Source organism: Mytilus trossulus, chromosome 8, assembly GCF_036588685.1.
Source record: "Mytilus trossulus isolate FHL-02 chromosome 8, PNRI_Mtr1.1.1.hap1, whole genome shotgun sequence".
Classification (NCBI taxonomy): Eukaryota; Metazoa; Mollusca; class Bivalvia; order Mytilida; family Mytilidae; genus Mytilus; species Mytilus trossulus.
The window spans coordinates 5,721,349-5,745,826 of record NC_086380.1 but is presented as its reverse complement, the minus strand read 5'-3'; the positions used below and the strand labels follow the sequence as shown (position 1 = coordinate 5,745,826).

The window sequence follows — 24,478 nt, the reverse complement described above, 5'->3', positions numbered from 1 at the left end:
TGCATATGCGACAATTAACTATAAACTAAAAATTTGGACTGTCACTGAATTAGAAAAAAAATTACTTAGATTTTTCACGTCAGGTCTGACTAGGCCATGGATCTCACATGGAAACACAAAGACAATGCATGTTCATCTGTTATCCTGAGCGGTCTTCCAATATTAGAATTTAAGTTTTTTTCAGGGTATACATTTTAGTACATGTACCTTTAATGTTGGTTTGTCAACCATCAAATTTAACTGCAAATGGATAAATGGAGGGATCACAAATTGGTGTAAGTTTAAATTTCTGTAAATTGTTGATTTAGAAAGTCAAAGACAGATATTTGATTGTATCCTTACCTGCTTACCTGACATCAATCTATTCTGACATGTATATAAATCAGCATCTTATATAAATTTCATTTTAGGCAATTGTTTCTTTAACTTCAGTTTCAATCCTCTCCTTTCAAATAATATTTTTTTTGCAAAACCCTCTTTTGTAATTTTCATTTTTATTACTGGTACCGAATGAATAATTTTGTAAACACAGAAAAGTGCTTTAAATATGGTTGTCATGGTTGTTGTTTATTCTTATTGATCGTTAAAGATCAATTGTCAAACATCATTCTTTTACCATTGTAAACATACATGACATAGGGTATAACTTACCAAACTATTGTTATTGCAGGGTATTTACATTTACTTAAAAAAAAATAGTAATCATCATTTCCAACACAAGAATACATGTACTTTCAGATTTCATTAAAATATAAGGCCATTAGGGTAATAAAACTACATTTGTATATATATAATCATATATATACATGTATGATGATAAAGCAAGATATAGCTAGGTTACAAATTATCCTTTCTAGAGAGATGTAAACAGGTGCCACATCCCAAATTACAAAGCCTATATATGCCAAATCCTGTATTACTGTAAAATTTAAAGTGGATGCTATTAAAATTGCCATGCATGATCATAGATAGACATGTAAAAAAAAAATGTCGTCACAATATTATAAGTTTCAATACTGTTCATGCTGTTCCAAATTTCACTTTTGTTTCATTGTACCAGAGAAAAGAAGGGACCAAGAATAAATATCGACTACATAATATTATAAGACAACTCTGAAATATATAATAAAATGTTAAAAAATATTGTAATGATGATACAATTCTGTTACACTTTCTCTGAAGATTGTACTGATATACAATTTTGTAGTTTTGTAGGTAATTTTTGCTTTGAGAGGTAATTAATGGAGTGACAAATATCCATTGCTATAAAATGAAATCCCTGTTTCACGCTGAAATGATGTTCCTGATTGCGACTTCCCCCAGAAATAATGTGACTGTTTCCAAATCACAATATAATTAAATCCTGAATTTTGGCAATTAAAGCAGCTATTTCTGAGTTTAGGCAAATTGAACGGTTCAATTACCATGTGTGAGTTCGTGGTCTAGTGGTTAAGACCGATTGCTACAGTGCTGAAGGTCCCAAGTTCGATTCTCACTCGGGATGCTAAAAATATCAGTACATCAGAAGGGTACTATGGGGGCCTCGGTTGATCAAAGTTGCTCCCGACTTTGACCTGGAGATCAATCTGCTGATATCTGTATCGAGCAGCCTGGTGGTTCTCTCCGAGTACTTCGGCTTCCTCCACCATAAAAACAGACTCTACCCTGTGTCCTAACACTCCCTGGTGTTGGGTGGGGATTGTCCTTGTAAATATTGAACATTGTAAATACGTTAGTGACACATCTCCATTAATCCCGATAGGGAGTGTACACGGATTCCACTGTACCCTCGCAGATCTGGAGGGGTGCACCGTAAACGGAGGGATCTACGTACATACATACATGTCTAAAAAATGTCTTCCGCCCCTCTTCCCATATTAAATGTAAAAACTGAAAAATGCTTGGGGTAAGTATAAATTAATGCAAATAGGTAACTGATTGGAAAAATCAAGCTTGTAACGGATACTAAAAAAGTTTTTAGTTGCTTAATAAGGCACATACATACTTCTTTGAGATTTCCCCAAATCAAATGAGCCGGTCTTCCTGGAAAACTTTCTATCATTTTGTTTCTTTTTGATGTCCACAAAAACCATTCTGAAAATTTAGTAGCCAGGTAATATATAGAAAACAATATGACAGATGAAACTATTAACGTGAATACTATAGCCATTTTGACTGCCAATTAATATTTTGGATCATTAATCCATTCTAATCTAATGATCAAAAAGTAAACAGCACATGAGTGCTTTCGGAATAGCTCAGAAACGAGAGGTTCCGATCGCCACTTCCGGTCATTTTGTAAACACATGAAAGAATGAAAATTTGGACCAAATGATGTTAAAAATGTAGATGAATTGATAAAAAAACGAGAAGAAAATAGAATTTATGGTATGAGATCAGAGGGTACACTTGTTTTTGTTCATTAAATTTCACACAGGAAAAGTTTTTAAAAAGAGGCCCAAGTTCAGACGAAACATAGATTTCTACTGTTCTGGTCACTTCGGCCCCTGGTCAAATCGGCACTAGCTCTAGTCAGATCTGCACCTAGTCAAATAGGGGCCTGGTTATATTAACTCGCAACCTTTAGTAGTATTTTTGTCATGTACGGGGAGTGGTTCTGGATACAGTGACAGTGTATGGTAGTCCAAATAATAGGGCTCTTCATCGGATAAAAGCTCTACAGAGCTTATGTTGTATTGTTATATGTATAACCGACTTTCAATAAATCTTTTATGCTTTATGCATTGTTAGTTCGACCATATAATTTAGATAGGGGGGAGATGTTTTGGAAATTAAATAGTACATGTAGTATGAAAGTATGTGTGTTTCCAAGCAACTGCTCTGTTTTAATGATGTTTTCCTGAATTTTTCATACCATTTTTACCTCCATTATGAAAATCTTCCCCCTATCCCATATGGCCAAGCTAACGGTGAAGAGCCCTATTATGACGTCTTGAAAGGCTATTATATTTTTTCTTTGATGCCTTACATCAACGAAAAGCGAAAGAGCAAACAATTTAAATTAGCCTTCCACATGTTCCAAGACATGGTAATTATTTGGACTAAGTGTATGGGGGATATTCAATTCAATTGCACTTCAAATAAAACTCAAGACAGAAATACAATTTACAATCTAATGAAAAGAAAGTAAAGATGTATTCAATACACTGACTAAGTTTATTGCATGTATCAAAACATCCTCACAACATTTAGTTGATCACTCAAATATAACGTCAATTACTCCTTAACGGAAGAAGAAGAAGAAGATCAAAACCCTTTTCATAGATTAGTAGACATTACTGCAAATTGAAAACCAAATTAGAATAGCCATTGTGATGCTATCTGGCTGAACTTTAGTCTGCATTGCACTCTGACACTGAGGCAACTGGCAATTAGTTGATATTCAAATATATTTTAATTATTTCATTACAATAAGTTCTTTTAATATGGTAAGCAAAAATAAATAACATTGCTAAATTTGCAAATGTTAAATAGATTAACATGATCATGATTAAGGAACATAAGAAAAATGTTTATTAAATAACATTTGAAAAAAAAAAAAAATTATATAAAAAAGTAATATATACAAATAAATATTCATAAAATGTTCAATTCAAATATACAAAGGAGAAGGGTGGGTAAGGTCCGATTTTGGCCTCAAATTTCAAGTTCATCTAAAAAAGATTTTGGACACTTTTTAAACACTTAAGTCATGTAAGTGTCTATTTCAATTGATTCAATTACATGAATTAGTTTATGTGAAAGATTTAAACTGACTTAGTCATTAAAACGCTCCGTTGAAGCTTAAATATGAAAAATCTGTCAAATATGCCAAAAAACATCACTTTTCATGGTTTTTGTCAAATCCATGTTCATCCTCGTTTCAGACAGAAAATGCTAAAATTTAACTGAAATGCCAAAATTGAGAAGATTTCAGTAATGTAGCATGACTTAATGATGCTAGTACCAGCCGATATACATGTATGTGCATTGTATTTTCAAAAACAGCCCATATCTATGTAGCAGAAGCATTGTATTTTCCAGAAAATTGCTAAAAGATTAAATTTTCAAAATTTTGTAAAACTGTTATATTTTGGGACCAAAAAGGGGTCTTATTGAACCTACTGCTTTCCACATTTCACTATTCAATTTTGAAATCAATAGATCAACCAAATACAAAATGTATAAATTCTAATCAAAATTGCTCTTAGACCTGGATATGCCTTTGTGCTATAATTTTGAACTGCTGATCAAACTTGGAAATATTTTTACTTTCCTTTTTTACTGGTAGACAATTTTTCAATTTCAATTTTTAAATATGTTGAACCAATGCCAATAACAAACTTTTCAATTACTGATAATCCTGCATATACTAATATTCCAGAAAACGAAAAAATTGTCTGAGCCTCGCCCATGACTCCTCTCAAATTAATGATAAGTTGACAAGCCATTTCAAACTCAGTCCACTGATTAAATATTGAAACAGTTTTAAAATAAACATAAAAATCTGTAACATCAATACTGAAAAATATACATGGGTCCAAGTGAAATCTATATGCATTATCTTAGATAAGTATCACAATTCATTCTTAAACAAACAAAAAATGCAGTCACACACCTTCATTTTACTTATACAATTTATGATATTATATATCATTATAACCTGTGTCTTTTTTTCAGAAAAATGTAGCATTGAAGAATTGAAGACATTTAGCCAATGGCAGTGGCTAATCCACCTGGTTTAGATTTAGACCATTCCTGTTGGCCAGAAAATACAGAAGGCCTTACACTAGACTTTGGGCCATTTGAAACTGTACACAGATGGACACGTATGCCAGAATGTGATGAATTTGTGGGAGCCAGGTATACTTTACTTACCGCATAAATTGGCTTGAAAATAAATATCTACATAAGCTATTTCATTTTTTTTCTTTTACACTTTCCTGCGATGTGATAAATTCCAATACTTTACATGTGTACCTTTACTGCAAATTTGCACCCATATGAGTCAAACAACTACAAATACATACCTGTACATGAAAACAACACATGAACAGTTAACTAAATACATAATATGACAAACAAATTCAGGGTTGGGTAAAGAATGTTTTCTAATTTATTAAATGGATCAAGATTTTGAAATGATGGCATGTAGTTTAATTGAGTATAAGTAACTGACCATTGATTTTAAGATTTTATTAAAAATGCAAATTCTAGATGAGGAATCAAATTTATCAAAAGTCAATCTCTTATATAAATCTGAAAAAAAGTTACATTTTAAAAATTCCTTCCTTTTGTTTCAGTTGTATATCAGAATCTTGTTTAGGATTTATTTCCATATTTTTATGTTTTTATTAAATAATTAATATACAGTTACAATATCAATTCTTTCAAAGACTGTCTCAGAAACCATGGGAATTTGGGATGAAAAAGCTGAACTAAAGATTTTCCAATATTTCAATATACCAAAATTATAAAATTTATTATGAATTTCAGGAGAAGTAAGCATACAGTAGTAGCTTATAAAGATGCCATCTATGTATTTGGAGGAGACAATGGGTAAGTCTGGATTATGGAGGAATAATCTAAACAATGTGTGAATATGAATAAAAGGAGATAAAGGAGTTAATTTTACCTCAAAAACATATGTGAATCATATTCTAAACATTCAAAAAATTAGGAGATGCGGTGTGATAGCCATTGAGATAATTATCCACCAAAAATTAAAACGAAGTGGATGCAAGCAATTATAACAAAATATGGTGCCCGACATATTTGATATTCTTACATTATTTATCAGATTCAATTCATTAGCTGTACAATTAATGAAGTTTTATAATAACATAAGATTAACACATTTGCTGCACAATGTAATTTTATAATGACATAAAATTTAATGTACAATAAAATTCTATAATAGACCACTTTTGAGTTCATCCGTCACCGGCAAAAACTCGTCAATTATGCACGCCTTTATGACGTCATTTACTAGATAGAGGGGTCACCTGTATCCCTGCACTATTTACGTTCATCAAGCTTCTTAGTGATCGTCTTTGTGCAGGATAAACTAGAAATAATGGTTGCTCTGTAGGTACTTACTGACAATTCCCTAATGACAGCAGTGTTGATTGTCAATTTTGAGAATTGAATATGCTGAATAATTCGTACAATATAGAATTATAGTTTTCCAACCACTTGCTCAACATAGGAAGGGAAGTGACGACGCCCCTAAACGCACAAATGACAGTGATAAAGGAGCGTATAATTGACGAGTTTTTTCCAGTGACGGATGAACTCGAAAGTGGTCTATTACATGATCATGAGATTCAACACATTGACAGTAAAATGTAATTTTAAAATTACATCAGATTTAACACTGCACATTGTAATTTTATAATTACAGACATACCATGCTCAATGATCTCCTGATCTTCAACATCAAAGACAAATCATGGGGAAGGTAAGATATTCTTATAGTATTTTCATTCTTGTTTTTTTTGTCTGACCTATGACAAATACATGAAATTGAGGTGTAGGCATGCAGATTCCAGGGACTGTGTTTTTGCTGTGTCTACAATTAGTGAAAAGTAAAATCACAAAAATACCCCCAGGAAAATTCAAAACGGAAAGTCCCTAAAGAAATGGCAAAATTAAATGATAAAACACATCAAACCAATGGACAACAATTGTCATATTCCTGACTTGGTACAGGCATTTTCAAATGTCGAAAATGGTGGGTTGAATCTGGTTTTACAGCGTTAAACCTCTGACTTGTATGACAGTTGCATCAAATTCCATTATATTTACAACGATGTATGAACAAACATAATACATGTAGGTAAAATTTGTCAAAAAATTGGTATAGCAGTCATCACTGTGTCACAATCTCAAAACAAACAAATATTTAACAAAGAAGCACAAAAAGCATCTATCAACTTTAACAACCACAATATATGTGTGTGAAAGATTGTAACCGCTATGGTAAGTCGATAGTTGTGTAAGTATTAGCACTTCTCATTTCCATGGAAAGTATTCGACATCATTCCCATAGTCATGGTCCATTGGCTTTTAAAATGCATAGCTTAATGTTGTAAGTTTTTGATTGGTATGCAGTCGTATTTGCATTTGCTCATCTAATTTCTTTATGAGTTCCACTCCCTCATTCATGTCTCATTTATAGTTTAAAAATTTAGATTTTTTTTAGATACAGGTGAAACATATATCTGTGTCAAAAATTTATTTATACATATTGAGGAAAGTTGGAGACTGTTTTAATGTATCTACAGACATATTATTTTCCTTGCAGGGCATTTACAACAGGATCCCCACCAGCACAAAGATATCATCATTCTGCTGTAGTTCACGAAGGAAGCATGTTTGTATTTGGTTAGTACATATGTGTAACAGTTTTAACCTTTAAAAAGAAATTCCGCATACACACAATCTGCAAACCTTTCAACAATAATCCCAAGCTTTTGTTTTATATGTTCAACAAACTCATTTGTAAAAAAATTAGTGAAATATCTACATGAGTACCGCTGTGAAAGACTTTATATTTACTTTGAAACCCCAAAACCTCCAATACATTAAAACAGGTTTTATAGATGGATTTATTTTTTCATTATGGTTTTAATCGAATCTCATGTATAAATGTATTTCTCTCTTCAGGTGGTTACACGGGAGATATACATTCAAATTCTAACCTGACCAATAAGAATGATTTGTTTGAGTACAACTTTGATAAATGTCAGTGGTTAGAATGGAGGTTTGAAGGAAGGTAGGTTGGATTATTTTATACATTCATATACTGTAAACCAACTTATTTTCGCGGATACTTTATTTCGCGTTTTACCCTGTCTTGACCACTTCGCGGCTATTTAATTTCGCGATTTTCTGATTTACTTGAAGTTTGATAAGGAAAAATCCAAGGTTTACATATTCGCGACGATTTATATTCGCGTTATTTTTCTACTCGCGGAAGTCGTGAAAATAAATCGCTCGCGAAAATAAGTTGGTTTACAGTATATGATGCGTACTTCAAAAAATAATACATAAGGATATCCATGTGGCAAATCAAAACTCATAAATCAAAGGACAGACTACACAACTGCCAAAAGAAAAGTCCATGAAACATTACTCAGGATACATAAATCTGAGCAACAAGATTCTCATAGAAAAGCAGGGACGACCTTGACTGTCTTATAAAAGTAAGAAGTAAAATTGAGAATGGAAATGGGGAATGTGTCAAAGAGACTACAACCCGACCAAAATAAAAAACACAAAAAACACAACAGCAGCTTAACTAGTTTTAACTGTTCTGTTGCAAGTTAAAATGATTTAAATTGGTGTTTTTGGTACAATGTCATGGAAAAAATCAACAGAATTGTGGCTCACCTACAGAAATATATCTGTGGTGTATGTCTATATTCAAAACAAGAATGAAAACCGAAAAAAAACCAACCGCAAATTCAATTGTATGATTGTCAGAGCTTTAACTATTTAAATAATTTTAAGAGCAATGAAAAATGGAGATTTTATATGAATGGCAATTTAACAACTACTATTCACCAGATTTAAAATGAGGAGATAAAAACAAATAAAGGTCACTGTACCACCTTCAAAAATGATAAAAGTCAGTTATAAAAAGCCCTGATAAAGAAAAATATGAAACAATTCAAGCAAGAAAAACTGCCTAATTTATACAATACTATAAAATTTACATTTTAAAAACAACTATGTTTGTCTTGAAACTTCAGATGTCAACAAAAAGCTCAGATGTTTTTTTTATTAATATTTAAAAGTAAAAATCCAAAAGTGGAACCAGAAATCTTAAGTCGTTGAAAAAATTATCATTGATAATGATATAAGATGAGAATTAAAATGTGTATAACCTCCTTGCATGAAGAGCATGAGGTACGAAATCTTTAAATTTTAAACAACTTAAAATAAAGGATCAACATGGGTAACAGTCACAATGTAAAATTAATACATAGATGTATGTAAAAATCTACACAATTACACGTATAACCATAACTTAAAATTCTGGTGAAAAACAAGATTATGTTTAATGAAAATTTCATCAGACATTTGTTTTAACTTTGAATAACTTAACCTGTTATCCTGAGGTTGTGAGTTCGAACTCTAGTGAGAGTGCTGAACTCTGATCTTAATTGACTAACAGATTTTCAGTTTAACTATCGAAGGTCATAGTTTTCTCTGGGCACTCCGGCTTCCTCCACCAATAAAACCAGGTCGCAATGAGATAGCCTAAATGTAGTGCTTGATAGTGGCGTTAAAGCACCAAAAAATAGTCAAATTTTAATCTGTTAACAGGAAACCAGTTGCTAGAGCTGCCCATGGAGCTGCTGTATATGGATGTAAGCTGTGGATATTTGCAGGGTATGATGGGAATGCTAGACTGAATGACATGTGGACTGTATCCCTATCTGAAACTCCTTTTTGGGAAAAAGTAAGCAGATAGCTTGTATCTTTTTAATCAGAAATTTGATACTTTGAAAGTCTTTTATATACCGTACATGTAGTTCTGATAGAGATGTATTAGTCTAGGAAATTAAAATATGATAAAGCAAGCTTAATAGACTGCTTGTTGTTCGGTGTGAGCCAAGGCTCTGTGTTGAAGGCCGTACTTTAACCTATAATGGTTTACTTTTTAAATTGTTATTTGGATGGAGAGTTGTCTCATTGGCACTCAGACCACATCTTCCCATATCTTTGTTATAACGAAGTTAGATATATCATTTGTGGAATTATTTTGGTACATGTATTAAACATCAGTTGATTCGTTTACCAACTTTTTTTTTCATTCTTATGTACTGTTCAAATGCACAAGTTGAATAATTCAAAAGAAAATATGAAAAAAAAGTTGTGAAAGAGACCATGAAACCTGCCTCGAAAAGTATACAATTGAATTTGTTGATAAAGTCTGCCTACTTTGTTCTGCAGTCTTGCCTCAAATTTAAACAATAGATTTTCATATTGTTTTACTGTATTTTTTAGGTAAACCAGAAAGGACATATACCACCGACCTGTTGTAACTTTGCTTTAGCTGTTGCTAGGGATTCCATGTTTGTGTTCTCTGGACAGAGTGGTGCTAAAATTACTAATAATCTATTCCAATTTAGATTTAATCAAAATGAGTAAGTGATATTCATGGATAAAGTATAGAGCATGTCATTTAAAAATTCACATGAATGCTAGTAGCAAATTTGTGACTGACTTGATTGTCTACCACTAAAGATTTGAAAATTGTCAGTTTGAGTTGTGGTTTCTCAGTGATATATTTCTTATTTTCATAAATATTCTTTAAAAATTTATCGTACTACACAAGATTTGGTGGTGGATACTGTTTCTATAATGATTTTCAAACAATATGCAGGCAAACTTATTCCTTCTTTGTCTCTGATCTGCAGAAAGATGTGTTCCTTCTACGTGACGTCATCAGGCATGGTCGCCTTTGTTCATGCCGTCACAATAGGAAATTCAGAGCAAAACAAGAAAATTCAACGTCATAATCTGATAACCAATAAAGAACTGAGATTAAACCAACCACACGTTGATTAAATTTTTTTATACAATGAGTGCAGAAAGGGATAAATTAGCAAAGAATTAGAGAAATATTTATATCCTTAATAGCTTTTTAAAACTAACAAATGTAAGTGTGTGCATTGCAAACCAAAAATAGTATTCAAGTAAGACTATGTTTAGGTGATTTATAATTGAAGATGACCAATATCATGAAAAGTATATGACAATCCTACAAATTATGAAAAGTGTAGAGTTAAAAAAATATATTAGATATCTTTTATTAGACAATGTTTAGTTGCATTTGTTTATTTTTTTATGTAGATGGACAAGAATCTCAACAGAGCACATATTACATGGTGCCCCACCCCCACCTGAGAAGAGATATGGCCACACAGTAGTGGCCTTTGACAGAAATCTGTATGTTTTTGGTGGTGCTACAGGGCAGACACTTCCTAATGATTTACATTGGTAGGTACAAAGTGGAAAAACTATTATTTATAAATTTTCACATATTTTAATATTTTGTATTTTCTTTTTCAAATTGTTCTCAGAATTATACTGTCTTTAAGGTGGTACCTAACACTTTCCTTAAAATTAATTTGGATCGTTTAATTTTCATAAAATTTTGACAAAGTATTTACTTTGACCCTTTTACAAAAAATATAAAAAATTCAAAAAATTTTAACCAAGCGTTTTATCAGAAAAATTACACTGGTTATATAGCAGTTTGACAAACCCCAATTTTGATCATTGAGAAGCTTTACATTGCCTTCACAATGCAACGTAATTAAAACGTTTAGCTGATATTACAGAGTTATCTCCCTGTTGTGTTAGGTACCACCTTAAATAGTGATTTTTGTCGAGCCTTCGACTTTAGTCGAAAAAGCGAGACTAAGCGATCCTTCTTTCCGTTGTTGTCGGCGGCGGCAGCGTCCACAAATATTTACTCTGTGGTTAAAGTTTTTGAAATTTTAATAACTTTCTTAAACTATCCTTGAATTGTACGAAACTTGGACAGAAGCTTGTTTATGTTCATAAGATAGTAACCAGAAGTAAATTTTGTAAAAATAAAATTCCATTTTTTCCGTATTTTACTTATAAATGGACTTAGTTTTTTTCTGCCAGGAAACATTACATTCACTCTGTGGTTAAAGTTTTTAAAATTTTAATAACTTTCTTAAACTATCCTGGAATTGTAAGAAACTTGGCCAGAAGCTTGTTTATGATCAAAAGATAGTATCCAGAAGTAAATTTTGTAAAAATAAAATTCCATTTTCCCCATATTTTACTATATATGGACTTAGTTTTTCTTCCAGTTAACATTACATACAGTCTGCAGTTAAAGTTTTTAAAATTTTAATAACTTTCTTAAACTATCCTGGAATTGTAAGAAACTTGGACAGAAGCTTCTGAAAATCAAAAGATAGTATCGAAGGAATAATTTTATTGATTTTTTTCTTTCATCATTTTTGATGAGTGTGTGATTAACAGCAAAAGAAGCTGAGACACTGGGTTCCACGGCACCCTTACAAATTTTTTTTATAAGTCAACATGTATTACAGTTATTCCCAGTTCCTCAATGCAAATTTTCAATAATAACATAAGACCACCAACATCAAGATATCTGTTAGATAAAATAATAAGACAAAAAATATGAATAGGGCAAATAATTTGGATAGATTGCATAACAGTTCTGACAAACATATAAAATAAAAAAGAAAAAGTGATATTGTAGATATAAGAATATGTGGTATGAGTGCCAATGAGACAACTCTCCATCCAAGTCACAATTTGTAAAAGAAAACCATTATAGGTCAAAGTACAGCCTAAATGCAGAGCCTTGGCTCAAACTAAACAGCAAGCTTAAACAGCCCAAAAAAATGACAAATGCCAAACCATTCAAACAGGAAAACAAATGGTCTAATCTAAATAAAATATAAGAAACAAGAAACACTTATGAACCACATCAACAAACGACAACTACTGAAACATCAGGTTTCTGATGTAGAAAAGGTGCACAGAAGTAATGTTATCTGAAGACAAATTCCAAAACAGTAAAAGTATGAGAACATTTTCCCCAAAGGACAGAAAAATATTATTGTTAGAAAATTACCATAACTGTTTAACAAAGTTTCTGAAAAATATAACTAAAACATAATTTATTCAGTTATTGACATTATATTAATCCATAATTTTTTTCATAATTTCAGTTTTGATTTAGATTCTCAGACTTGGTCTGTTATTTACCCATCCTCTAATAGTCAGGTATGGTATATTATATATCAAGAACAATATATTTCTGTCTATACATAGATAGGCTATAAGTTATTACCATCATAGATATATATATTTAGTACATGTATTTTTTTTTTAATATACAGCTGTAAAACTTTATGCAAAGTAAAGAAATGTATAAACAATAGAACAGGTAGGATGAATATTTAATGAATACCTAAAGTGAATTATTTTATTAAAATTGAGAATGGAAATGGGGATTGTGTCAAAGAGACAACAACCCGACCAAATAAAAAAACACAACAGCAGGAGGTATGTAGTAAAGATATTCTACATATTCATTATGATACATTGGGCACTAATTTTCAAGGATTTGGTAGGCATTGGTGAACCAAAATATTTAAAAAGATATGTGGTATGATTGCCAATGAGACAACTACCCTCAAAAAGACCAAAATGATACAAATATTAACAACTATAGGTCACTGTACGGCCTTAAACAATGAGCAAAGCCCATACCACATAGTCAGCTATAAAAGGCCCCGATAAGCCATAGAAGGGGCAGGATAAAAAATACAGTATAAGAAATAGATCATCAATCATGATAATAGAATAAGTAGACAGTTCTCTCACAAGCAAAAACCCCTAACTGTAAAAATATAAGGGCATACACTACAGGCACGGGGACACATTCTACTGAATCCACACAGCACAAGTAACAACCCCTGCAGAAAATATGAAAAAGTTCATTTGTTCAATAAAGAATAATTGTGTCAAACCTTGTGTCTTGAAATTGTCAAAACCATGAATGTTTGAAAATTCAACTATATCACAATCCATAAAAATTGATTCTCACTAAAATAAATGAATCCACAATACAATAATTTCTGTATTTATCCTGTTTATTGTAGGTTCCTACTGGTCGACTGTTCCATGCTGCCTCAGTGGTTTCTGTATTTATCATGTTTATTGTAGGTTCCTACTGGTCGACTGTTCCATGCTGCCTCAGTAGTTTCTGTATTTATCCTGTTTATTGTAGGTTCCTACTGGTCGACTGTTCCATGCTGCCTCAGTAGTTTCTGTATTTATCCTGTTTATTGTAGGTTCCTACTGGTCGACTGTTCCATGCTGCCTCAGTAGTTTCTGTATTTATCCTGTTTATTGTAGGTTCCTACTGGTCGACTGTTCCATGCTGCCTCAGTAGTTTCTGTATTTATCCTGTTTATTGTAGGTTCCTACTGGTCGACTGTTCCATGCTGCCTCAGTTGTTGGTGATGCCATGTATATATTTGGTGGTACAGTAGATAACATTGTCAGAAGTGGAGAGATGTATAGGTTTCAAGTAAGATATTGTAATATGATTGTATATAAAAAAGAAGATGTGGTATGATTGCCAATGAGACAACTACCCACATAAGACCAAAATGACACAAACATTAACAATTATAGGTCACCATACGGCCTTCAACAATGAGCAAAGCTCATACCGCAATAAAGACATAAGACAATGTAAAACAATTCAAATGAGAAAAATAACGGCCTTATTTATGTAAATAATGTGGCAGGGTTAAACATGTTAGCGGGATCCCAACCCTCCCCCTAACCTGGGACAGTGGTATAACAGTAAAACGTAAGAATGTATCCATTATTGTTTAAATTACAGATAAAGAGAATATTTTATTTTAAAAAGAACTGGTTGAAACAATGTTGAAAGAAATAAAATTTAAAATACATTCTCATTGTTGAAGGTCATACTGGAACCTACAATTTGAGTGTATCTTTACCAGATAATTTTACTAGTTAGTCTTCAATCAACTTCAGTTTTCTAGTAATTTTTTTGTAGGAACATGTATCTTGTTATTAAGCTAATATTCATTGTTATATTTTGCCTTATTTAGTTTTCTAGATATCCCAAATGCACATTGCATGAAGATTATGGAAAGTTGTTGAAGAATCAACAGTTTTGTGACCTAATATTCATGGTTGGCAAGGTAACTTTTTTTATATGTAATATTTACTTAAAAATTAAGTTTCATATTTCAGAAAGTATCATGCACAATTGCATTTAAAATGATTTGTGGAACATTTTTGGTTTGTATTTAAAAAATTATAACAAAATAACCTCATCTTGGGTTTATTGAACGTTTTCAACTTTTAAGAAAATGTTAAAAACATGAATAGCTACAGTAGAAAAATTCAGAATAATTAATTTTTTTTAAAGCTTACATATTTTATGGTTGAATATAAATGTTTGCAGACAATGTTGACATTAAAGTTAACATTTTCTGATTGATTAATTTTGGATTGTATGAAAATTAATCTGACATTGTCTTGGTTGTATATTTTAGGACAATGTTGAGATCAAAGCCCATATTTCTGTGGTAGCAGCCAGGTCATCATGGCTAGAGGAAAAAATCAGAAATGCCAAGGAACAGGTAAAGGATGAAATTTAAAAAAATGTGCTGATCGGAATAAAAGGAGAAATAAACATTTTGGTATTCATGCTTAAGTATTAAGATATAATTAAGCATGGATTTACAACATATGAAAAGAGGATGTGGTATGATTGCAAATTAGACATTTCTGTACAAGAGACCAAATGACACAACTAGTGGTCAATGTTCAGCCTTCAGCAATGAGCAAATACCATACTGCATAGTCATCAGTAAAAGAGCCTGAAATGACAAATGTAAATCATTTCAAACGAGAAAACTAATAGGTTGTTTATGTTTCTCCCGTAACATTTGTTCTGCTATTGATACATGTAGTGGTATTAGTCAATGACGAGTTACCTTTTGTTATCTTGATGATGTTGCACCTTACAGCTCACTTATCTATAGATGACTTTTTGCATTTATAACTTCAGTTCAAGTCATGTTGATTTGTTTGCAACTTTTTATGAAGATGATAAAAGTATATGTATAAAAATTTTTGTACCAAATATAGAGATTTTTTTTTTACATTTAATTTCAATTTGAATATTTCAGAGAAGTCAAGAAGACATTCTGTCAACCGAGCCAATAACAATCTACCTCCCCGATGCTGATCATATAGCTTTACAGATGGTCCTGTCTTATATATATACTGATAGAATACTCCCTACCCAAGATGGTAAATAATAAACCTATGATATCTCAAATATGTATTGTTTTATTGACATTTAAAAAATGATAATCGCTTAAAAGGTTAAAGCCATACAAATGAATTGAATCCTGATTCCAAGAAAGATGAAATTGAAAGAAAAATATAGTAACAGTTCGGATTGAGAATTAATAGGATTAAACACATTTTTTTAGAGGATACTAATGTGTAAACTGGGCCGTTGAATCACAAACTAAACATAACAGAATGGCTTCTTTTCAGTTTGTCAGTTAATTGCTCAAGGTTATACATCAAAAAGCTGTTGAAAAATGAGGTTAAACCTTCATTTATATCATAATTGATTTTGTCATAAGAAATGAATATATTTTCTGAAAGTATCATTCCTTATGGCTTTTATAAAAAATTATTTGCAGTAATGAGTTGTCAATTTTTTATAATTATCAGACCTGACAGAAACCTAGTTCCTGTTATCCATTACATTGATATACTATTGGTAGTCTGCTTAGCACAACATATAGTGCATTCTTGTTAAAAATCAACCTACTGTGGATTCGTTGTTATATGTGAGATACCAATTTTTGTGGATTTTGTTTGATAGGAAACCAGAAATTTAAGTAGTCAGTGAATTACTAATGTTCTATAGGGATATATGCTGAACTAGTATATATTTGTTTAGGGGCCAGCTGAAGGACGCCTCCAGGTGCGGGAATTTCTCGTTACATTGAAGACCTGTTGGTGACCTTCTGCTGTTGTCTTTTCTATGGTCGGTTTGTTGTCTCTTTGACAAGTTCCCGATTTCCATTCTCAATTTTATGACTTGAGCAAAATCATATAACAGTATATCCAGTAATATGACAGTTTTCTTAATTTACAAAAATAAGTACCGTTTACACACAATTAAAGAATCCAGGGTTGTATGTCATTACAGTACAAATAGATATAAGAAGATGTGGTATGAGTGCCAATGAGACAACTCTTCATCCAAGTCATAATTTATAAAAGTAAATCTTTATAGATCAAGGTACGGTCTTCAACATTGAGCCTTGACTAACATGGAACAGCAAGCTAAAAAGGGCCCCCAAAAAGCATGTTTTATATACGGTACTTCTCACATAAACTTTATTCTGACTTTAGCTGAACAATTGTCTGCTAGATGTAAAATTTAAACTCAAAACTTTTTTTATTACAGGCCAAGAACACAATAGTAATGAAGTGATATTAATGATGATGGATGTGTATAGATTATCTATTAAGGTATGTGGCATTAAATGTCAGAAATTTAAATGGTAAATTCCAGAGGCCCCTACATATATTGAATGGATAGCAGAATAGACAATCAAGATATTTTCCTCTATTCATACCTTTCAGAATGTAAAAATAGGTAACATGTATCAGCATCCTATTGATCTGGGCTTTTGCTTTTTGGTCGGGTTGTTTTCAGAAACATTTTGTACTTTTATTAATAGAAAGGATCCATCCATCCATGACTAATAATCAGTACATGCTCAGCAAAATGCATTAAAAGCAAATTAACAGCATATTTTTTCATACCTATATAAAGTATCAACTAGAGAGAATTGCCCAACTGTTCACAGAAGTAAGTGTATCTGCCAGATTGGACGATTGATATATCTTTTGATGTCTTTGGTCAATCTTAACCTTGAGAGAATGTTATGAAAGGAAATCTGTTTCTGTTTTAACAATAAAGCCTCAAGTATTTCCTATGAACTTTTGTGTAAAAGTCCATATAAAATTCTCTACATATTGCAATCTCTAGCTCTTTTAAAACGACATACTGCTCAGATACAGTTGCATGTACTCTGTAAATTCAAACAAAAATTCAATAATAATTTAACCCTCAAGTTATTTTTTTCAAGTATTTTTCATTTATATTTGTATGTCAAAACTTAATAAGTATATATATTTGTCATATATTTTCAGTTTCAAATGGGCAGATTAGAACAACTTTGTATACAGTATTTAGAATCTTGTATCAACCATAAAAATGTCTTAGTTGCTCTCCATAATGCTGCAAAACTAAGTCTGGACTCAATAAAGGTTTGTACATTTTAATATCATGTGTACCAATTTCTTTGAGATCTTAGAAGCTATATCTTACCATTTCACACACATTTTGGCAGTTTCTCACAATCTATATTCAGAGAATGTAAGCTCCAAAAATCCACTTTGTTTAGAGAGATAACCGAGGAAACACAGAAGGTCCCCTTTGGTTTTTGACATTTTCCAGTCTGTGGTTCCAGAGTTATGGACTTTAATTTAAGATTTGAGTAATATTTAATAACTTGAGTCCTCTGGGATTGATTGCCTGGAACTTTATATAAATGTGATATCCTCATGCATGTTTCTACAGAGCATATTGTTTACTCATGATTAAATGCCTTCAAAACATACCATTTTTTTCTTTCAATATTCACATTTTTCTCAGGAACTACAATACAAGGATTTCTGAAATTTGGTTTCAGGGTTTATCTAAGTCAGCTATACCGTTAGATGCGTTTTCAGATTGATCACTTGACAACTTCCTGTTTACCGAACACTTGTATGATTTTACACATGATAGCCAAGTTGAAAATTTTCGTCACATTTTCTCAGGTACTACAATACAAGGATTTCTGAAATTTGGTTTCAGGATTTATATAAGTCAGCTATACGGTGTGATGCGTTTTCAGATTCATCACTCGACAACTTCCTGTTTACCGAACACTTGCATATTTTTACACTATTAATATTATCCACTTGCGGCGGGGGTATCATCAGTGAGCAGTAGCTCGCAGTTTCACTTGTTAATGTTGACTTAAACTGCAAGCACTTATGAAATGTGCCAGGCAGTCAATTCTAGTTTAAAATATTTAAAATTGTCAGTTAATGTTCAAAGCAAGCTTTGTGTAATACTGTATTAATCAAGAAGAAAAACCTAGCAGAATTTCACATGCATCTTACTTTTCTATTTTTATATAGGAATACTGTTTGAAGTTTATAGTAAAGGAGAGTAATTGTAACCAGATTGTAAATAGTATGGAGTTTGAATCTCTAGATAAACCTCTGATGGTAGAAATTATCAGGAGAAAGTTGTCTCCCCCTCATTCTGTCAGAATATTACCAGAACCACTGCAGGACCAAGTAATGGGTAAGGGTTATATCCTTAAAGATTATCTTCTTTGTCTAAAGGTACAGTATTTTTAAAGCACTGATGTATCATGTTATGGGCAAGTGTAATTTCTGCTTCAAATCTGATGGCAAAAACCTCGATTTAAATTATCTCCCTTGGCAGAAACCTCAATTCAAATGTTCTCCCTCATCTTGCTTCAGTGTTACCAGACATTTTATTTTTTAATAGACGTAGAAGAAATCTATTAAATATTTGAAATGAAATTAATATAATATATGGAAGATTTTATATAATATTGATGTTCATTGTGCACCTCCCTTTTGGAAACATTTATCCATTCTCTGGGGAAGATTTCCGTGACAAATTGACCCTTTAGATTTTGTTTTCTGAATTTCAGCGCGATCACTTGAGAAGGACTTGGAGACATTTCTCCACTCAGCAGGGAGAGATTTGTGTGATGTGACATTAGTATTAGATGGTGTAGAGATACCAGCACACAAAGCTATCCTATCTGCTAGATGTAGCTACTTTGAAGCATTATTCAGATGGTCCATGCCAGAGAATAATAAAGTTACTGTGAGTTTATCTTATGTGGTTTGACATTTTATTTATGTACCAAATACTACCAATCAAGCTACCCTGAATAAATCAGTCCCTCCCTAGGATTGACTCTCCCCCTCACTAGGACATGATCACTTTATGCAATAAGAATGTGTGACAAATTAAAGATTTTGATTGATGGTCTCTGAATGAGATGGTCAGTCGGCTGGTTGGTCATATTACGTTTCTCATAAAATTTTAAAAGCAGATAAAGATATAGATTTTATAGTTGCATCCAATTAGAATATACTAGACCAATAATCTTTTTACATTCAGTTTTGCATGAACAAAATCTTCCTTGTAGAAAATAATGTCAAATGATATTTCCAGATTGCTATTGGAGAAATGATACCCTCTAGACAGGCATTTGACAGTTTATTACGGTACATATATTATAGTGATACAACAATGCCACCAGAAGATTCCCTGTATCTGTTCCCGGCACCACATTTCTATGGCTTTACTAATAACAGACTACAGGTAAAACTTACATCATAGTCAAGAACAATTAATATCAGAATACAAATAAAACATAGGAAGAAAATATCCTCTCTGATATTAATTTTCTCAAGCTTACTTTGGTCAGATAGATATTTAAATTACACTTGCAGTGATATAAGAAAAAGGAGATTCCTTATGATTGCTATTGAGACAACTATTCACCATAGTTCAAATGATGTGGATCTAAACAATTATTGGCAACCATACAGTCTTCAACAATGAGTAAAATTTATACCATATACAAGTAGTCAGGTCCCGACATGATAAATATGGAACAATTCAATTGAGAAAAAAAATAACTTCCTAATTTATAACAAAACAATTCACGAAGAACAAATATGACAAACATCAACCAACCACAATCACTAAACTACAGGCTCCTGGCTTGGGACAGGCACATAAAGATTTGGCCGAATTAATCGTGTAGACAAATTATAGATTCTGGGTTTTATAGTCTGTAAAAATCTTTCATTTATCAATTGAACAATTAGCCACTTCGTCATGATCTTTCTTAATACTTTAAATAACAATAGAAAAACTGACCATTTGTGTTTCAACTACCTTCGTCGATTATAAATTGTTAATTGAATTTTTGTTGTAGGCTTACTGTAAACATAATTTGGAAAAGAATGTATCTGTACAGAATGTTGTTCAGGTACGTAAAGCCTTAATTTATCATGTTTATTTTGTAAATCTTCACCCTGGCAAAATCTCATTGATAACAAGCTGGTAAATGAATGTATAAAAAGAAATCTGTATCTGAAGTAAAGCATGGCTGAAAGAATAAAAAAATGGACCAAAATATGACTTTTAAAAACAATAAAATCTGACTACAAAGACAATGAAAATACACAACACCTTGGTTAAAAAACAGAAGACAAAGATATTAAAACCAGACAAGACCATATGGAAAATAGAAAAAAATTGACAACACCCTGGCTAAAAAGACAAATTAACACAGACAACGCATTGGCTTAAAAACCCAGATAACATCATTGCTAAAAAACTAAAAAATCATTCAACGCCCTGACTAAATCACAAAAAATCACTAAGTCAACAGCTTAAAGACAAAACAAAACAGTCAACATCATGGTCCAGAAAGTGCTATATGCTAATGAGCAACACAAATCCTATCACATCAAAAACTATGGCTTCATTTATTTTTATTTTAGTTTATAAAACTCTAATATATGCAACATACTTAAAGGGATATGATTAAAAATTAGAATAAAAGGAGTCAAAAGAGTAAAAAGCAAACTTAATCAAACTTAACCTTGTAAAGGTATAGTTCATAATCTCAATTTATATGTATGCTGTAGGCCAATAGTATAATAAATAATTTGTAAGATGCATTGGTTTATTTTGTTCTTCAGATTTTAGAAGCTGCTGATAAGATCCAGGCTTTAGATATGAAGAAGCATGCACTTAGAATAATGGTTCATAATTTTCAGAATGTAAGTATGATATTGTTGGTTAATATTATTTTGAAATAATTTAAATTTGAGATGTAACACGTCTCCTGATTGACTGAGAGAATTCGGTTTACCAGCTCATAGACATAATTTTGTCATGTGACCATGACGTCATAAATGTTTCAGTTCATGATTTACTTGAAAATGGAATTTATAATTAAATTATATGGAATTATTGTAAGTTTGTTCCTGTTTATTTGAAGTAACTTAAAATATGTGGTGCACACTGTTAAATAACCAGCTACATGCATTATTCAGTGTGCCCCCATTTTTCATGTTATTTCTTCATAGACAGAAAAAGATATTACGGTCATTCTTTAAAAGTATTTTTTTATGTGAATAGCATAGCTTGATACAACTAGTAATTAACTTTTACAGAATTTTTAACTACTCAAACGCCAATATAAAAATATAGATTCTAGCACCCACCACCCCCACCCCCCTCTAACAATTTAGAACCCCCTATAGGAGCAGTCTTAATTCACCTTTTTACAATCTAAAGGACTATGGGTAATCTCATTTTGGTACACCAAAATGAAAATAATGTTGGGTCAATGGTTGAATTTCTATTGTTTTAGTATCTTTTAAAATAATTATAACTGTTTGGTGTACACTTTTAAATATATGTCCCAGAATGCATTAGATTATGAAACAGGGAATTGAAGACAGAACAGTGACCTGATAGACAGTTGTCAAATTTACATCATACATACTAGATTTATTTTATACAAATTATTTTACTTAATTTTTCTCCATAGGTTGCTCATTTACCAGAGTTAAACAGACTAAACAAAGATCTTTTATTGGAAATAATCAAGGCAAAGGCAGATGATGAAGGTGAAATAAATCTGTCCAAAGATTGGTCGCTGTCAAATATTAGTGATATTTGAATTGTACTGTGAAAAAGTTTAAGTTTGTGAATACAAAATACAATTACAAACATCATGATACAATTTATTTATTTTATTTTGTGTATAACAAATATAAATGTCTTTACAGCATTTACCTGTATTCTCATTATTTGAGCATAATGAATCATTATTTGGGTCTCATTGGGGTCTAAGCCTGACGTGGGATTGTCAATTTTTCGTAAGCGTGAAACGTGACAGCCAAATTATTGTGTCGTGAAAACGGGAAATGAGGTCTAGCGGGACCCGGGAAATGACAAAAAAAATTATAATTGCTTACGTACATAGTGTAAGCCGGATACAGTATTCTGACAAAACAATTAGCGGGATCCAGGATCGAAACCCCCCATGAGACCCCCCATTAACTATGATTGATGTGCCAGTATGCTTTTGACAGTGAACTAGGTTGAACTACTGTCTAATATTTTGGTTCATAAATAATATAATGATTTTTGTCAATCAAAATTGATATCTAGAGTTATTATTAGTTAATTCTAGATAGTGCTATTGTCAGTCTTTCATTACATGTTGTTGAATAGATTTTATAATATAAGAATGTTAAGAGTATGTTTGAATTTGCTGTGAAATATTATGATCATGAAATAAATCCATTTTTTATGACCCACCTACTATAGCAGAGGGACATTATGTTTTCTGGTCTGTGCGGCCGTTCGTCCGTTCTTTTATCCTTCCGTCTGTCCTGCTTCAAAGTTAAAGTTTTTGGTCAAGGTAGTTTTTGATGAAGTTGAAGTCAAATCGACTTCAAACTTAGTACAAATGTTCCCTATGATATGATTTTTCTAATTTTAATGCCAAATTAGAGTTTTTACCCCAATGTCAAGGTCCACTGAACATAGAAAATGATAGTGGGGTTGGGACATTCGTGTACTTGGGACACATTCTTGTTTTGCATGATAATTTATTTCTCTTATGTTAGTATGTGAGTTAAAACCCTGCTCACAAGGTGTATAACCCACTATTAAATCTAAATTGACTAGATTTTAGAATATAAGAATGTTAAGATTACGTTTGTATTTGCTGTGAAATATAATATAATGATCATGAAATAAATCCATTTTTTGCATGATAATTAATTTCACTTCTGTTAGGTTGTGTATAACCCACTAATCTGAATTGACTAGATTTTAGTTTTAATGCCATGTTTAGGGGTTTTCTCCAGGTACTCAAGCTTCTGCAACTAAAATGATGGAAATCTAATAAAGTCTGAAAAATAATTAACTATTCCTGGGTTCAGATGCATTGTAAGTGTAAATCTTGATTATAAACAAAAATAAAGGTCCAATCCAGAGGTCAACAAAAAAAGTCAATCAACATAGTTTTGACAATTGCAATTATTTTTTGGATCCTGAAAAATAATTAAATATTTCTGGGTCCAGATGCATTGTAAGTGTAAATCTTGATTATAAAAAAAAAAGAAGAGGTCTAGTTGCCCTTCAGTTTAAGAGTTACACTTAGTACAAAGCAAGTATTCTTGTTTTTACCAGAATCCATGGTATAGGGTAAATACCCATTAGTCCAAATAGGGAAAATATAGCTAGACAGAACAATAGCAATAAATCAGCTCCTATATCATGCATTGTCATTGATCATGTTGATTAATGTGTTTTTTGGTCCTTGATTGTGCATTTTTCCATCCTCATTTTCTGCAAATTCTTTCGTAGTTATTCTATAATCATTTTACAATTTTAGAATAAATGTTTTATATAGTCATACAAATCATGTTATTGTCATGTGACAGACGAATCATGTTATTGTCATGTGACAGATGATTCATGTTATTGTCATGTGACAGATGACTCATGTTATTGTCATGTGACAGACGAATCATGTTATTGCCAAAAAAAGTTTAGAAATATTGTTATACTGCTTTGTTAATGTTACCAGTAGATATTTGCATGTATAAAAAGTGTAGAATTTCATTGTTAATTTCGAGATGCAATAAAGAGTAAAATTACGTCTTAAAA

At 31.7% G+C, this 24,478-nt stretch overlaps 2 protein-coding genes across 5 annotated transcripts in view; one reads left to right on the top strand and one right to left on the bottom strand.

Moving 5' to 3' along the window:
- Positions 1-2,271, bottom strand: part of LOC134728178 (ultra-long-chain fatty acid omega-hydroxylase-like) — a 25,801-nt gene extending 23,530 nt beyond the window's left edge. For both annotated transcript variants that reach the window (XM_063592671.1, XM_063592670.1), the window contains exon 1: positions 2,006-2,271. In XM_063592671.1, coding sequence (XP_063448741.1) covers positions 2,006-2,170 — 165 coding nt within the window. In that variant the 5' untranslated portion in view covers positions 2,171-2,271. The remainder of the gene's footprint in view (positions 1-2,005) is intronic.
- LOC134728177 (leucine-zipper-like transcriptional regulator 1) lies at positions 1,863-24,478 on the top strand. 3 transcript variants are annotated; one of them, XM_063592669.1, is made up of 22 exons: positions 1,863-1,906; positions 4,681-4,863; positions 5,497-5,559; positions 6,404-6,460; positions 7,307-7,386; positions 7,669-7,777; positions 9,334-9,469; positions 10,018-10,157; positions 10,867-11,013; positions 12,756-12,810; positions 14,012-14,122; positions 14,679-14,771; positions 15,129-15,215; positions 15,768-15,891; positions 17,072-17,136; positions 17,824-17,940; positions 18,862-19,030; positions 19,410-19,588; positions 19,943-20,092; positions 20,715-20,768; positions 21,487-21,567; positions 22,344-24,478. In XM_063592669.1, exons 2-22 carry the CDS (start codon positions 4,718-4,720, stop codon positions 22,473-22,475), a joined length of 2,295 nt encoding a protein of 764 aa, XP_063448739.1. In that variant the 5' UTR covers positions 1,863-1,906; positions 4,681-4,717; the 3' UTR covers positions 22,476-24,478. The 3 variants fall into 3 exon arrangements, with proteins under 3 accessions (XP_063448739.1, XP_063448736.1, XP_063448738.1); XM_063592666.1 differs by lacking the exon at positions 1,863-1,906 and adding an exon at positions 2,253-2,388; XM_063592668.1 differs by lacking the exon at positions 1,863-1,906 and adding an exon at positions 2,267-2,403.

Bases quoted from the DNA above. Each gene is read 5' to 3' on its own strand.
- LOC134728177 (XM_063592669.1), top strand. From the start codon at position 4,718: ATGGCAGTGGCTAATCCACCTGGTTTAGATTTAGACCATTCCTGTTGG. The intron at 14,123-14,678 runs GTAAGATATTGT...TGCCTTATTTAG, and splicing joins GAGAGATGTATAGGTTTCAA to TTTTCTAGATATCCCAAATG. The intron at 21,568-22,343 runs GTAAGTATGATA...TTTTCTCCATAG, and splicing joins TGGTTCATAATTTTCAGAAT to GTTGCTCATTTACCAGAGTT.